This window comes from Pteropus medius, unplaced genomic scaffold, assembly GCF_902729225.1.
Source record: "Pteropus medius unplaced genomic scaffold, Ma_sr-lr_union100, whole genome shotgun sequence".
Taxonomy (NCBI): Eukaryota; Metazoa; Chordata; class Mammalia; order Chiroptera; family Pteropodidae; genus Pteropus; species Pteropus medius.
In genome coordinates, this window is record NW_024350926.1 from 4,380,734 (window position 1) to 4,397,110 (window position 16,377).

General features: G+C 45.9%; 1 protein-coding gene across 12 annotated transcripts in view; it reads right to left on the minus strand.

Moving 5' to 3' along the window:
- NCOA2 (nuclear receptor coactivator 2) overlaps positions 1–16,377 on the minus strand; it is a 253,076-nt gene that overhangs the window by 12,227 nt on the left and 224,472 nt on the right. For all 12 annotated transcript variants that reach the window (XM_039841839.1, XM_039841838.1, XM_039841834.1 and 9 more), the window contains 6 exons: positions 15,358–15,570; positions 13,014–13,143; positions 6,784–6,949; positions 3,359–3,637; positions 2,410–2,487; positions 814–1,048 (listed from right to left, as the gene is read on the minus strand). In XM_039841839.1, coding sequence (XP_039697773.1) covers positions 814–1,048; positions 2,410–2,487; positions 3,359–3,637; positions 6,784–6,949; positions 13,014–13,143; positions 15,358–15,570 — 1,101 coding nt within the window. The remainder of the gene's footprint in view (positions 1–813; positions 1,049–2,409; positions 2,488–3,358; positions 3,638–6,783; positions 6,950–13,013; positions 13,144–15,357; positions 15,571–16,377) is intronic.

Below are 16,377 nucleotides of genomic sequence, written 5' to 3' on the forward strand. Positions count from 1 at the left end.
AGTTTAAGATCACATGGGAAAAAGCTGCATATTATCTCTGATTATCTCTGTTTCTTTAAAGAAATGCGAGACATACATTTGACCACAAAAACTTGATATTATGTATAGATAATGCTGGCAAAAGATAGGGAAAGTCATTTTGAATATTCACGTTAACGTAAGCACTTTTATCAAGAATTCAATTAATTGAACATGACATGCACACAAATATTAACGTTGATGACATTATACCTTTGTCTCTTAAGACTGACATTAAACAACAAGTCGATATGAAAAAACTAAGGTCTTTCATTGTGGTTTCTACATAGCACTTCTCAAGAATAAACCATTCAAGATCTGGTGTAATCGTGAAAGTCTTTATTTTTGAAAAGTCGCAGAATGTCTCTAATATTTACGTTTATAAATCTTTCAGCATTTTGTATATATCCATTGATTTGTTTGAGTCAGACTCAGAGGTTTTGACATAAAAACACATTCGCCTATATTGAGACACTGACATAAACATATTCATACATGCGCGCGCGCACACACACACACACTCACACACTCTCACACTTACTTCAGTCACTCTTAAAGTAAGACCTGCACTCAGAGAAAAGGTGGTACCTGAGCTGAGAGACTGGAAGGTACCGTGCTGGACCTGGGGACTCCTGACAGGCCCCACCTGTCCGCCCAGGTTTCCCATCATCCCCTGGTTAGCCAGGTTCATCTGGGAGCCATGCAAAGAGCTGCGAGAGAGGAGCTGCGACCCAGGGCTGGGGGACAGTGGGGTGAAGGGGCTGGAGAGAGGTGGTGGGGACAGAAGTCCAGTACCGTAGTTTGGAGGAAACGGAAACTGCTGTGCGTTGGCCTGGGGGATCCGGGGGTTGCTCATAGCTGCTGGCATGCCGCCAGGAGCCACCATGCTGGAGGTCATCGTCAACCCTTGTCCTCTCATCATCAAAGTTCTTTGCTGAACTTGCTGTTGCTGATGCATCTGCCTCTGTCGAAGATGCTGGTTCAGGATCTCCCTCTGCCTCTGGGCCAGCATCTGTGCGTTAATAGGTGCCTGAAGGGGGGGACACACGAGGGAGGCATCGGGGGTGGACACGGGTCGGAAAATAAGCCTCACATTAGAAACTCGGTAACGAATGGCATAGCCTCGCGCAAAATTATTTGGGAAATAAATTTACATGGAAAGAACATTTTAGAGTTGAACAACTGGTGGTTGAGAACGTGAGCTTCCAAGTTCTACAGAGATGATGACGATGCTGAAGCCCTGCAAGGACGCATGTGGGAGACAGCTCGGGACTCGCTGTGAGATGGGCCACAGCGAGCCGAAGGACCTCACAGAAACACTGTCCCAGCTGTGATGTCAGCTTTGAGGATGGCACTTTAGAGTCTCATTCTAGGGACATTCAAGTCTAAAGGGGAACCGAATCGATGCGCCCAAAGGTGGCCTGAAGCACTTCAGGAAAAGCTGGGCAGAGGCAGGAAGGAAGGGGACGTGTGGGGAGGGAGGGTGACAAGGGCACACAGGGGAGCTGGGACGATGGGGGGAGGGATGCGTGTGGGAAGAGGCACCAACGCTTGCCGTCAGGAGGCGGCATGAGGCCGGTTTTGGGCCCCGGCAACACAGAGCTGGTCCTCCTGTCGTGGATTCTGTTCCTGTGAACTTGCTGACTCACTAAAATGTATCTGTAACCCCCAAATCGATATGCACAGTGCTGCTGCCGTTCATGGGCGTGTGAGACGCCCCACGCGCCTTCCCACCCGCGGCTGGCACGCGCCTTCCTGTCATCTTCCATTCTGTAAATAAGGGGCCTCCTATGTGGACTATTTGGTTTTTGACACTGTTGTACTTTTGCTGGCGACCCCGCCGTGTAAAATGGCTCCCGAGGGCAGTGCTGCAGAGCTGCGTAGTGCCCAGTGCACGAGGCTGTGCCGGGCCATGCGCAGGAAACGTGTGTGGGACGCGCGTCCTCCAGGCGGGAGTCACGGCGCTGCTGGCTGTGAGCTCAGTGCTGGGGAATCGACAGTATGTATCAATACTGAACAGGCATCTTCAAACAGAAACACGCCTGAAACAGGGTTACATGTTACCAGGACTGATGAAAGTGTTGCGACCAGGGGCTCACAGGAGCCCGACTCTTTCCTTCCCCTTGCATCAGTGGTTTGGTAGCTACTCAGTCAGTGTTTGCCCTGAGTTTGTAGAACATGACAGACGTGAGTAAGGAGAACTGACTGCACCGGGCAATAAACATGGCAGGGAGCGACGAAGCAGATGGAAAACCGAGCGACATCACAGACCCACTGTGCTGACCCGGACGGTATGGCTTCGAAGCTACTTTACACGGACTATCATAGAGGAAGAAATGACAAGAGGAGTTGAATGAACACAGGGAAAGCTGGCGGCTGGTCTCTCCTTACCTGTGTTGGTACTCCAGGCCTCAGAGTCAGGTTCACATTGGAAACATTGCTGATCTGATTCATAAGCGGCTGGCGATTCTAAATGCATTCACGCAGGAGAATGAATGCATTTTAAAAGGAGAATATATTTTATTTCAAATCGCTTTCCTAAAGAAATCGCCCTCCCGACCCAACATCTGTGTGCCGTTGGATGCTAAACCTCCGTGGCTCGCAGCTGAATTCCCAAAGATAGTTATGAGCGAACTTTCACTTATAGCCAGGAGATTATTTAGGACTGTTTGGAAAACACGCTGTTTGCAAGGGAGAAAGGGAGGCGAAGGGCCAGAAAAGGAGGCCAAGAGGGAAACTAGAAAAAGGCAGCATTCATTACTCACGAAAACGAAAGGAGATTTGAAAGCCTGCAGCGTTATTACTGGCTGTATGATCTAAACGGGTCCGGGCTTGTTTCAAGATCACGTTTTCTTGCACTAAACAGGCATTCCATAAGGAACACCCCTTTGCCACCATTCAGCTAACGGTGACTTTCTGTCATGAGATGGGACTCCTGACAGGAGCTGCCGTCACCCTAGCTGCCCGCTCTGGGCTTGGAGCTGTGCGAGGCCCTTTAAATAGCTACACGTCACCCTGCGCTGTGTAACAAGCCCTGTTGACAGATGAAAACTGAGGCGCAATGAGCTCCAGGTTAGAACGTCGTCAAGTCAACAGAGCCGGGAAATGAAAGGAAAGCTGCTCTGTGCCGAAGCGGAGCTAGTGGAGTGAGGGAGGGAGAGAGGAAGGAGTATGGAAATTGTAGAATCGTCTTGGAAAAGTTTGCGCCCTCTTAGAAAGGACAGAATGAGACCTAAGCCCCCAAAGAGCACCTGACCCTGCATCATCACCCATAGTCTTCTATGTCCCCCCCCACTCAGCCCCATCACCCCAACTTTCCGGGCACCAGCAAAGAACACACCTGCTGTGCTTGGAGGCGGTGCTGCAACTGGAGCCGCAGCTGATTTGGCTGGCTCTGCGCCAGGCCCGCGGGCCTCAGGCCCGGTCTGGGCTGCATGCGGAGCGTGGCGTAGCTGGGCCGCTGTCCCATGGCGTGGAAGTTTGGGTCTTGCATGGGAGTGTAGCTACCCTGGGCCATCTGTGCCTGAGACGCGTACTGCTGCGGGAAAACGGGGCCCTTCTGCTCCAGCATGATGGTGGACTCCTGGCTTGAGAACTGTTCCGGATCCACTGCCTGGCTCTGAAGAGAGAGCCCCCAGAGAGCAAAGCGACAAATCAAACCACTAAAAACGGCAGGGTAAACGTAAGGCTGAAGCTTTTTATACCGTACTCACTACGCAAAGGTACGTTTAGCTTGACTTCACTTTTCTTCCCAGAAAAGCCTCTTTGCTCAGTAGATCCAGTTACATGAGGGAAAAAAACAGGGGTCAGGCCTGACTGCAGTGACACTTCTTCCGAGGGAAGGGACACACGGGGCACAGCTACGGAATGCCACCTGCACACTCCACCAATCAGAGACGGACTTGGACTTTAAAATGCAGATGTCCGCTAGACGTGTAAAGTTTTCTGATTGGTAATCCGTACCTGTGTAATTCATTTTAGCTGTGAGCAGCAGTGTTGGGGTCCCTACCACCATTATCCCCGTTTTGCAGATAACAGAACTGAGCTTGGAGACATGAAGCAAATTGCTGCAAGCCCACCTGGCTGGTAAGTAGTGGGTTCCGCCCCAGTTTGTGACTTAGGACCCACGCTCCTCACAGGTGTGATACGCTGCCTTTATTATTAACTGTTTTCTGTGGCTGTCAGAATTTCCTACACACCCCACATTTTGCCCCATCTTATTACCTACTAGACATATTTAACGTGTTTGTCATTCTTGACTTCTTAGGGCCGCCCCCATGTATCTGGGTCAGAATGGGGCAGGTATAGAAAACGCAGGCCGGCTGGCCTCGTGTCTACGCGGAAAGGTGTACCCGGCTAAGTCGCCTCTTTGCTCTGCCTCCAGGATCAACCGCTACAAGCCCCCCGACATATAGGATGAAAGAGCCCAACAGCAAAAACACCTCTGAGGTTTTCTTTAGCCTTGTTACATCCCAGGCTTTCTCAAACCAGGCCACCCGCCTTGGAGCAGGGGCCTGGAGCCGGCCGGGGTTCAGACTGGCATCGCCCTGAGGTGGGCCCGTGAGAACTGGGCCCATTACCCACCCCACGATACTTGTAAAAATGTGAATGGAGTCTATGTGGGCGAACCCATTCATTGCTGAGTTACTGCTCTATCTACATCCGCAAAACCATCTCAGAAGTTTAAATATTTGCCCATCTTTAACAGAGAGAGAATTTAATGAATTTCCATTTTCAAAGAAAACACACAACTCTGATGAGTACAAATGAAGTTCACCTGCACTCCCGACTCCACCCGACAGCCACAGCTCTACAATCGTTTAATATGGCAGAAGAGTGATACATGTGATGAGACCAAACAGAAATACAAATAAACAGAAAAAAAGGAGACTAAAAAAACATTAAATGATGAAATGACACCAGTTTTGATCAAAACAATGCTATAAGTCACTCAACAACCCCGAGGATCAGATTTTTAAATGTCACTTAGGAGGACGCTCCAGCTGTTTCCATGTCCTGGCCGCTGAGAATAATGCTTCAATGAACATCGAGGTGCATATATCTCTATGGATAAATGTTCTGAAATTTTGGGGGTAGAGACCCAGAAGAGGTTTGCTGGGTTACACGGTCATTCTAGTCTTAATTTTTTGAGGAGCCTCCATACTGTTTCATAGTGGCTGCACCAATTACATCCCTATCGGCAGTGTATGAGGGTGCTTTCTCAAGATTATCATGTCAAGCAAAATAAGTCAGACAGAAAAAGCTGAGAACCACGATTTCACTCAAATGTGCGATATAAAACTGAAAGCAACAAACGAACATGACAAACGGAGACTCATGGACACAGACAACAGTGTAGTGGTTACCAGGGGACGGGGGGAGGTACATGAGGGTGAAGGGTCAAATCTATGGTGACGGAAGGAGATTTGACTTTGGGTGGTGAACACACAATGCAACATACAGATGCTGTGTAATAGAACTGCACACCTGAAGCCTATATAGTTTTATTAACCAATGTCGCTCCAATAAATTTCACAAACAAATAAATGTTACTCAAACAAAACTCGAGGGGAATAACACTGAATGCTAAATTCTAACCACCACCAAAGACAAAGCACGACAGCCGCACAGGAAACATTTAAACTCCATTTTCCTTTCTTGATTATTTCAGGTTATATCACGCAAACCTCAAGTCATTTCTTTCCATTCTCAATATGAATCGACAGTCTTAACTCCCACTTATGTCTGCTGAACTGTGGGAATTGTGACGAGACTATTTTTAATGCTTCAGAGTCTCCGATGACTCTGCATCACCTTCATCACAGACTCTCATGACATGTCCGAGAGGTAGACTGGACACTGGAAAGCGCTTTTTAGTAACAAGAAATAAAGATGATTCAAGCTGAGAAGAAAGGAGACAGCAGTGGGACTGTGATGGGTTTTTTTCTAGGTTACTCTTCATACAGCAAACCAGGATGGCCTTGCCACACACATTTAGCTGGGTAGCCACATTCAGAAAGTACTGTTATTTCATGAGATGGTCAGGTTATTTATGATATTACCGCTATAAATTACTCTTAAAGTAGAGACTTACTTTAAGTAACCAACTAACTGCCAGGAGGAGGAATGCTAACTAACTAAAGCACACTAAGCTTAGTTAACTTCTTTACATTCCCATTTATGCTCGACTATCCCCAAAATTGTCAAAACAACTAATAAGCTACAACTACTTCTAAAATGACTTCACAAAAGTCAAAATAACTACACCCACACAAAGGTCAAAATAACTAATGAACTACAGCTACCTCTAAAATGACTTCTGCTAACGTATGTGCAAAGCATTCTTTTAGCACAAAGGGCGTCCGATCACCAGCCCACGAATCTAAGATTAATATGGTGATCACGGACACTGATGTTTTAGATGAACGGGTTCTGGGTCATCGAGGCAGCAATGTTCCGTCGTCTTTGGTCTCTCTGTCCTTGCCTGTCCCTCCCTGCCATTAGGTGAGCTGGGCTAGAGTTTCTGCCTTTCAACTCAATAACCTAAATTATATGTAAAGCTCATTCTCTGTATTTTCCATTCCTGGGCAAAAGTTTATGTGAGAGTCACAAGGAAGGAGAGAGGAAGAAAGAAAATGGAGCTGGCTTGGGATGAGGGAAACAAGTGTTCTAATAAGCAGACTGCGGATTACCTGTAAGCAAAAGAAAATGGTCATCCTCAGGCCCACGCCACTGCTGGCCCCGCCAGCTTCCCTCCGGGCGTACCTGGCTGACCAGCTCGGGTATTCCCAGAGCTCTATCGATCTCCTCCAGGCCATCGAAATTCCGCAGGGCCAGGTACAGCTGGTCCAGGAGCGCTCCCTCATCGCTGGGAGACTCGGCCGCAGGGTGTGGGCACAGCAAGTCGTCCGGAGAGCTGCCGAACGGCTGCCTGTAAAGAGACGAACTTCACCTTGGGCCCACGGAAATGCAGGCTGATTAGAGAACATTTTTTTCCCCTTAAAGACAAAAATATCAGTTGACTTCCAGGGCCTTTGTAGTAAAATAGTAAAAACAGCTGGACACAGAACAAAATGACAACCCAAAATGACAGATACAGCTTTTTCAGTGCCTGACACAGGCCAGGCACCAGTCCAGGCATCTGATGTAGGATTCTTGTTTTACTGTACCCCGTCCCCACTTGCGAGCCGGCAACGCTGCGGCTGAGAGGCGAAACCATTTGCTGGTGCTCACAAGGTGGACACTGCAAGGCTGGGACTCTAACACAGGGCCACCGAGTGCAGGGTGCATCCGGCCATTTCACTTCCATAAGTCTACACTGAGTCCTCAAGCACGTACGTGCACGCACACACACACGCACGCGCACACCCGTTTGCACTGAAGTCATCCAAGGAAGACAAACTGATAGAAGTCTTATTTCACATGAGGCCATGATGACCTACCTGGGGGAGACTAGAGAACTACAGGCACAAAATCCACATCCATTTTTTTTAACTCAGCTGTCACTAGACTAAACTTGACTGGACTAATAGGAACTTCCTTAGTCATGCATAAACAGGACTTGTAAACATTCACTAAAGCCCTCAAGAAGTGTGCCTCTTAGCCTGCCTGAGTTTGTCGAGGAAAGTAGATCACAAATATGCACATCGTATTTGTTCTTCTATATGAAGTAACAGGTGATAAAACCATAACCCTAAATTCCAAACTCTGTGGTATATAAAAGTCTTCTAATTTAAATTAACTGACCTTCCGCACTCTCTCAGAGTTAACTTTTTAAACACAGCTGTGGACAGATTCACTCCACTTCTGCTACACTTAGAGAGTGGGGAGGAGGAGGACACACGAAAAGCAACAACGAGAAGGAGAAAAACCGCAGGACTGCTTATCACGGAAGCAGAGACAGGAGGAGATTCCCCACAGAAGAGCGGCCAGCATTTGGATGTGGTCAGCTTCATGGAAAAAAAAAAACTCAAGTCACAGCCGAGAGTGGGTGTCATCTGTGTGCCAAGTTCTCTTAGGCCTGAGGCCTCATCTCCAAAGATGCTGGTTAAGTGTGGCATCGAGTATTTTGTCTAGATTTATTTCATAATTTTCAACTTTTGTTTCTCCAGAAGCTTTGTTCCTATATAACTACGATCCCTGCCCCGCCATCGACGACCCCCTCCCTCCGTCGACGACAGGCTAAAGTGAAATCTGCTCTCTTCTAACTCAGCACTGCGTGGACCCACACCTGTCAGTCTGGAATCTGACACCCGGCGTCAGAAGGAAGGGGAGGCGCTATTTCCTGTTTGCAAGACAACCTGCCGCAGCAGAGACACAGCCCAACAAACATACCTAATGCAAATACTCATTCACGCTTAAACAATTTCCTAAAAAATCAATGCAGTTCCGTTACATGCGTTTTCCTTTTAATTAAAAAGAAAATCAAACGAATGCATGACACAGACTGACAAGTGAAACAGGACCCCCAGGGCTCCCCACTTTGGTCGCGGCCTCCCCGACTCAAGCTGGGACTCAACGCAGTTCCCTTCTGCTCACCTTCCGGCTCTCCTATCACGATGCTGTCGGGTTCCTTGTCCCAAAACACACTTCACTGAGCCGGGCAGCGGTGGAGTTCAAGGACACACACACTTTGGTCAAGTTGAACTTGTCTAAACTTAGCGCCCACAACTTCCCTGTGAGGCCCAGCCATCCCAGGCAATTGATCTTTTTTCCAGAAGAGGCCACGCGCACCACAACACTTGGGGTTATCACTCCCCACTTCCACTCCCGGCTCCGTGGAAGAGTCTGCCTGCCTCAGGGCAGGGCTGGATGCATCTCCTTCGCAGCCACTGCGACCAGACTCCTCCCAACGCTAGCTCCACCTGCTGTGCTGAGCTAAACCAATATCAGCAATTATGTTAAAAACGCCGACTTTAGACAGAACCTAGGGAGGATATCTTAAATCTCTGTGTTGGCCTAGGATTTCGACTAGCTCAGTAAGTTATCAGCTGATGAAAATAAAGGGTTCCTGATCTAGCCAGAATATCATACTTTATAATCAGAAAAATACATTGCATTGTGGCTTAGTTTTATACATTTAGACATACAATGAGTTATATCACCTCCCTTAAAGACGTCATAATATGCTTGGCTTGTAGAAAAAAATATTGATTCAGATTTCCAATCTCAATTTTATAAATGGCCACCAAAATAATGAAGAAATTATTTCTTACGTTTTGGGCACTTACAAAATAGTTACAATTTAGATGGTATCTGACAGACATGCCTAACACTAAGAGGAGGATGAAATTCAGAGGAAGGAGGGGTGCACACACACAGGCCCCGGGCTGGTGTAACATGGCAAGCAGTAAACTAGCAGAAGGCAGACCTGTCATCAACGGAAACCTCATTTCTTGAAATCCGCACTTTTATTTATGGACTAGTAGGACACACAGGACGGCAATGAGGGGAGTAAGGGTAATTCCGAGCTCTTGCTTAAGAAATCATACCACTGCCGTCACTTTTCACACGTTATTTTCAAAATTCTGCAAAACAGGAGCAGCTACCACATGATGAGGAACAGTTAACAGAAGAAACTTTACTCAGACAGATTTCCAATGAGAGAAAACCAAACTAACCCAGAAATTTTGAACTTAACATGAAAGCAAGTCTTTAGTGAAAGGCAGCTACTGTATTTCAAGAGAAAATCACTTTTGTAAATCCAACAGAAATCTTTAAAAAAAAAAAAATCGTCTATAAACTGTGGGTTGTATTTTAAATATCTGTTTTTACATACCGGATGAATGAAGGAAAAAAACCACAATGGAACCACAGAAAATGGAAATTCAGCCATCAATAAAATGACCACGTGTCTTTTTGAAATGTGTACATAAACTAATGCTGGGTTTGTAAAACATTAAGAATCCTACTCCCTAAGTAGGTCGGCAGTAAAAATTAAAAATATTAATGGTGACACTTATAAAGGGGGTTAAAAAAAAGCTCTGCTTTTCTTTCAGAAGAGATTTGGTCAGAACCTTCGTTATCTATCACTCCTGAGTTTCTATGACAATAAGATTACTGTTGTAAATTTCTTCTGAACTGAATTATTTAAAATAAAAGAAGTGTGTGTGTGTGTGTGGAGGGGGTAAGTGGCTGGAAAAAGTGAAATGCCTTTCAAAGTGGTGACGATGTTTTGTTTACACAGCTCTTAGACAAAGAAAGCTGACGGACAGTACCCTGCTCTGCCGCCACACAGCAGGGCCAGTGCTGAGTCATGAAACGCACGTGGCAAACCCAACGAGCTTACTCTGGAACTGGACTCACTAAAATCTGGGATTCTTTAAAAAACAAAACAAAACAAAAAAACAGAACTCTCATCTGTTTGGGCAACAGTGAAAATCCTAACTTTGGGCCCGGTTTTCCCTAGAAACGAATCTTTGACATTTCATTCAAAAACAACCATCAGGTGCTGGATTTAATTATTGTACTATATTTTCATTATGTGTGAGTTTCCATGGAAATGGGTGGGTTTTTAACGTGTCAAATAAACATGTAGAAAGAATATAACACACCCCGACACCACAAAATTAGACTCAAAGAGCTGGCAAGACGCAGACAAAGGACGCAGACGAAGCAGGGCGTCTGAGCACGGTGGCAGTGGTCGCTCGACGACGCGCCCGCCCCTGCGAGCCAGGGGTGGTGGCTCCTCGGCCGTGGACGCTAGGCCGGAAGGGCCACCAGGCCTGACCGCGGCTCTCCCTGTCGGCTCTCCCACCGCCTCACTCCTACTCAAAGTGCAGGGCGAGGACTGTGGCGCGGGCGTCAGCTGGGGCCTGTGAGAAATGCAGACTCCTGGGCCCCGCCCAGACCTGCCTTTTAATGAGGCCCTGGGGGTGGCTCGCAGGCAGTTGGGTTTGGAAACCTTCGTTTCTCCCCCTAAGTGAATGGATCACAGTGGAGAGCACCCTTCCTGCTTCATCTACCTCAAACAGTTATCACGCAGTCCCCTCATCGTTCTTCTCAGTGACATAACCAGCTCCCTACTCTTTCTCACAAATCCTATCGTTGGTCTCATAGTCATCTTCTCATATATATACTTTTAAAACTTCACGGGATCCCCTGAGTCCCTTATTACACCCTTAAGACAGAGGAAGGAAAAGGGGCACTTACACAGCCCCGAGCCGTGCGATGCTGACTGTGACGAACGCGTTACATCTCCGAGTGGAACTCCCTCAGAAACTTGTATTTTTAAAAGAACAAATGAGTAGCTCTGAAAATGTACTGTACCTTAGTGAAATTTCAGAAGCCTTGTTGAGTGTCATCATTTGAGAATTTGATAAGAGAACTACATCACGTTAGACTAGGAAACCCCACGGGATGGCCCGTTCGGTCTGCGCAAGGCCTCTCCGAGCCTCTCACCACAGCTCTTCACGCAGGCGCCTCGAGGCCTCGTCTCTCCAGGCTGGTTTTCTAGGAAGTCTGCTTCCTGGAGAACAACGCTCCAGCCTGCAAGTTCCCACGCCGTCTCTCCCTGCCTTGGGGGCTCTTCGCTCACCCAACCAGCCGAGCAACGCTGTCACCTAGGCCCCAGGGTCACCGTGCAACATCTGCGTCCAGTGCTCTGCTACACGGCAGCGAGATTATGCATGTAACGCACGGGGACGCACCCCTGCAGGGAACAACAAACTCTCAGAGGCAAACACCAAACCAGCAACGCCGATGAGCTGAAACTTGAGCGTCCCTTAGCCACTGGCGACAGGTGCGCTTTTATCCATAAGCCACAGCGCAGTGGAAGAGCTCCCCTAAGCCTGCTGAGGCCTGAGCTGAGGGCACCCGGAGTGACCCGGTCAGGAGTGACACCCCCCGCCCCCTGGCAGAGACCCCTGCAAACTCCCCCTCAAGAAAAGTGTCCTCGACTTCAACTGCAGATGTTTCATTGACTAGGATCAGCTACGACTCACAATGCGAGAGTATCAAAGTCCTCGGGAAAATAGGTCACCACGGGCGAGTCTATCGCTGGATTTGGAATGCCAAGAAATCCAGATATTGACATTACTGAATAAAGAAATTTAGAAAATAATGATGAATGCAATATTTAACCACACGGAGTCACCAAAATGAGCCAACGAAAAGAGGCTATGAAAAATAACCAGAAAAACAACTTTTAGAAATGAACAACATATGCCAAATGCTGAGTAGTACAAATATGTCAACCCACACCTAGACACACTGTAGTGAAGCTACGATGCAGCAAATACAAATTGTTCAAAAGCAATTAGAGAGAAAAGATCACCTACAAGGAAACAAAAATGAGTAGACCGATAATCAGAACCAAAGAACTCATTAAAGTTGTTCATATGCCACTTCCTTTTTCAAAAACCTGTTTTCATGGCTTAATGTACAAAGACTGAATTCTCTAGAGTTTGATATTTAAGGCCTTCCATAAATATATTCTTTTACTAATCTTCTCTCTCAGCCAAATCTTGATATTGTCCTTTATTTACTTTTTAACGTGGCAAAATATACATAACATAAAACTAGACGGTTTTGTTACCCTAAACATATTGTGTTGCTTCTGTCATATCCAGTCCTCCGATTAAGCTGCTTTTGCCAGGTGGACTGGCTTCCCGCCATCTCCATCTCCTGAAATTACACCATTTCTCACGACTTTGAAGCCTTTCCCGATCATCCCAGTTGGATGATCTCTTGAAAAATGGTTTATTTCTCTTATGGCATTTATAGTGCCCACTACCTCATATTACAGTTATCAGTGTACATATTTTATTTTCCAAGTAAACTGTAGCTTCCTTAAAGGCATGCCCTAGCTCTAACTGATTTTTGGATTTCCCCCTCCCCAAAACTCCCTGCCCAGTAGATGATACAGTTTGAATACATGAGAAGTGGTCAGGCACCAACTATTCAAAAGGAAAAGACTGACTTCTGGCTTAGGCACATATGAAGAGCTTACAGAACTCATGAAGAACTGCTTGTTGATCTGAGAGCTCAGGACTCACCTGCTCTGGCTGGCAAAAGATGCCTGCTCTATGGGCAGGATGCTGTCAGGCCATGGGGCGGTCTGATTTGGAGGAGCTTGCTGTTGGCTATACTGGGGTCCCCCCATATTCATCTCTAATTCAGATGGCCCTGAAAAAGACAAGAACCCCAAAATCTTACAACTTGTAATCACGAAAGTATCTATTTCTACTATGTAATACAAACTGAAATATCTGGTTTCCAGAAAATGAAAAAGACAGAAGCAGTAATAATTAGGTGAAAATAATAAGACTGAATTTTTGTTCTGATATAGAAATAAAGACAGTAAATATCAAGGCTAATCGCCTGCTTTAGGGAATATCTACAGCAGCACTTCTAGATCTTTTGCACTCAAGATCCTTTATATTCTTTTTTTTTTTTTTAAAAGGCTTTTGTTTATGTGGGTTATACCTTATTGACATTTATTGTTATTGGAAATTGAAAGCGGCAAATAGAAAAGTAATTATTAACTCATTTAAAACCATCATAGTAAACCCACTCACTATATGTTAACACAAACAAGACTTTTTTAAAATGAAAAACAAAACAAAACAAAAAATGTTTTAGTGGCATTATTTTTACAGGTTTGCAAACCATCTGGATTGACAGAAGACAGCCAGAATCTCCTGTCCGCTTCTGCATCCCATACACTGTGACATAACACAGCACGTACCTTCTAGAACTTTGGCCTTGCAGACGCCCCGAGGGGCACTGGCACTTCTGAGAAGTGCTGGTCTGGGCTGCTTGCTCCTGACCCTTACTCACTATAGCTGCTACCCCTTCCGCCAGAGTAGGGGGTACAGAAGGGGGGCCTAGACGGCTCAGGGGTGCTCGTTCTCAGACGTCTTTTTAGAGGTTTCAGACTAATAGAAAATATGAGGGTTTAAATGATTTTACTGTTATCATTATCTGTAGACCTATCTTCCATTACAATAGATTTTCTGTTGAGTTCACAGCTTTTTTTGAGTCTATTACATATTGGAGAAATTCAGCTACACAGTAAAGCTCACAGAGCCCTATTTCAAGCTCAAAAGCCAGGTGAGGTGCCCTTCAGTGAAGGTAAATTAAATCTCTAGGTGTAACGAATTTATTATTATGATTTTAAAATGAAGGAATTGATATCTTAAGAATTTCCCAGTTTAATTTTTCATAAGATTCTGGCCATTTTAAGCATTTTTCATGCAAGCCTCAAATGACATGAATTTATGTTTCGGGACCACCCATTAATTAACTCCAAAGTACATTCTCTGTAGGAAGGCATTAGAATGTCGTGTTCCAGAATCGATATGCCAAACTGCACTGAGCAGTTAAGCAGCTAGGGAAGAAAATTCTGCATTATCTTCTCAAAACAACAGTGGCGCCTTTCCGCTAATGATTGAGCTTTTATTCGTGGCACAACATCTAGGTACATGAAAAAGTATATGAACATGAACTTATCTGAGTTATGCTAATGTACGAAAAAAGAAGGTTAATATGTCAGTGACTGACAAAATAATCTTGAGTATGAGCTGCGCACACCATTAATTCTTTAAAAAAAGAATGGCTTTACTGAGATATAATTCACACACCATACAATTCACCTGTTTACAAGTGTACAATTCAGTGGGTTTTCTATGTGCAGAATTGTACAACCATCACGACAATCAAGTTCAGAACTTTCTATTTCCCCCAAAAGAAACCCAAAGAGTTACCACTAGAGGTCAGTCCCCATTCCTCCCCAACCCCTAGGCAACCAGTAACACTCTTTCTCTAATAGGTTGGCCTATTCTGGACGTTTCATATGAATGGAGCCATGCAGCAACGTACCAGACCATTAACTTTAACGACATAAATTGTATCCAAACAGAATTCTACCGACCCTCACATTTTACAAGATGTTCAGTAAGACCTGCCTCTCCAGTGAGGACCCCGCAGTCTAGTTTAAAAGCCTAGGGCAGTGGCCTAGGAATCTGCATTTTAAGGTCCTGAGATAATTCTGATGATCACCCAGTTAGGAACCACTGCTGTATCACTGAAATACTTCTTTAAAATATCGTATACCTAAGATTTACATTGTGGCACTTAATTCACTGCCCAATTCAGAGCCGAAGTAGATAATTTAATGAAAATAAAATATCATGAAGGTAGTTGATTCTCTCACATAGCTGGAAACCTTTGAGAGTCTATGATTTTAAAGAGCTCCGGCCAGACCCCACTTATGGCAACTCGGCGTGGGGGGATGACCTGAACTGCAGACTGGGCGCCTGTCTGGAAAGGCCTACGGAACGGTGACTCTCGTCTAAGCAAGCATGGAAATTAAAAGTCAAGAGCGCTAGGAGACCTTACCTATACTCATGACCTGAGACTGAAGCATCTGCCTTTGGCCGGGCTGGCTGCTGGGTCTCATGGGCATGCTGGCTGTTGGGTTCCGGATCATACCTCCTTGGATTGGCCGGTTCATGGCACTGGTAGTGGCGGCGCAGGTGACTCTCACGGAACTCTGTGGTGCCCAATCCCCAGATGGCATAGTGGGCCGGGCAGCGTTACTGCCAATCATGCCTGCAGGCAAGCCAAAGAAAACTGAGCTGCAGTGACTGGAAGCATACTCAGCACGCTGAACACCAGATGATCTTACTCTGTACAAGGTAACCATCCAGTAACATGCAGTCAGCCCGACAGCTAACGCCCTCACTGGGACAGACGTGGGCCCTGGCTAAGACATAAGAATTGGCAATTACTACAAAGTTTTTCGCAGCAAGGACTTGCCACTCTTTACAGTTCAGAAAAGCAGTTAAAATTGTTCCCATATGCACTTAGACACAGGTGCTGTGGCGTGTGGATAACCCCAACTTCCTTCCTCAGGAAGTGAATCACATTAGCTGATGATACACACGTCAATGCTTTACTTTCCAAAAGGGAGGTGAGGCTAAGAGGAACAAGGTACAAACTGATAATTATTACTCTAATGACAAACCAAAATCACGGAGAATATCTCGTGAAGCCTATGCCAGACTTTAAATCTTCGAATCCTTTTCTGAGTATCATAATTTGGTAAGCTTCAAAACTGAGCAAGGCAGCCTCTAGAGCATGGAGAAATTACCGGATCTTTCTGCTACACTTCTTTCTAGTCAAAGAAAAGGCATGCCTACTATTTCAGCCGCATTCCTGACTATTCAGACCCAGAATGGGTTAGGACAGAGCTGTAAAAATTCTTTTATGCTGGAGATACTAATAGTGATTTGACCACACAGAACAACAAGAACACAACTCCGGCAAACAGGATCACGAGTCTGCTCCCTTCGGCCTGGCCCCTGGGATGCCGGCAACGGCCAGAGATGTACTAAGACTTGACAGTCTAAGGCTTCT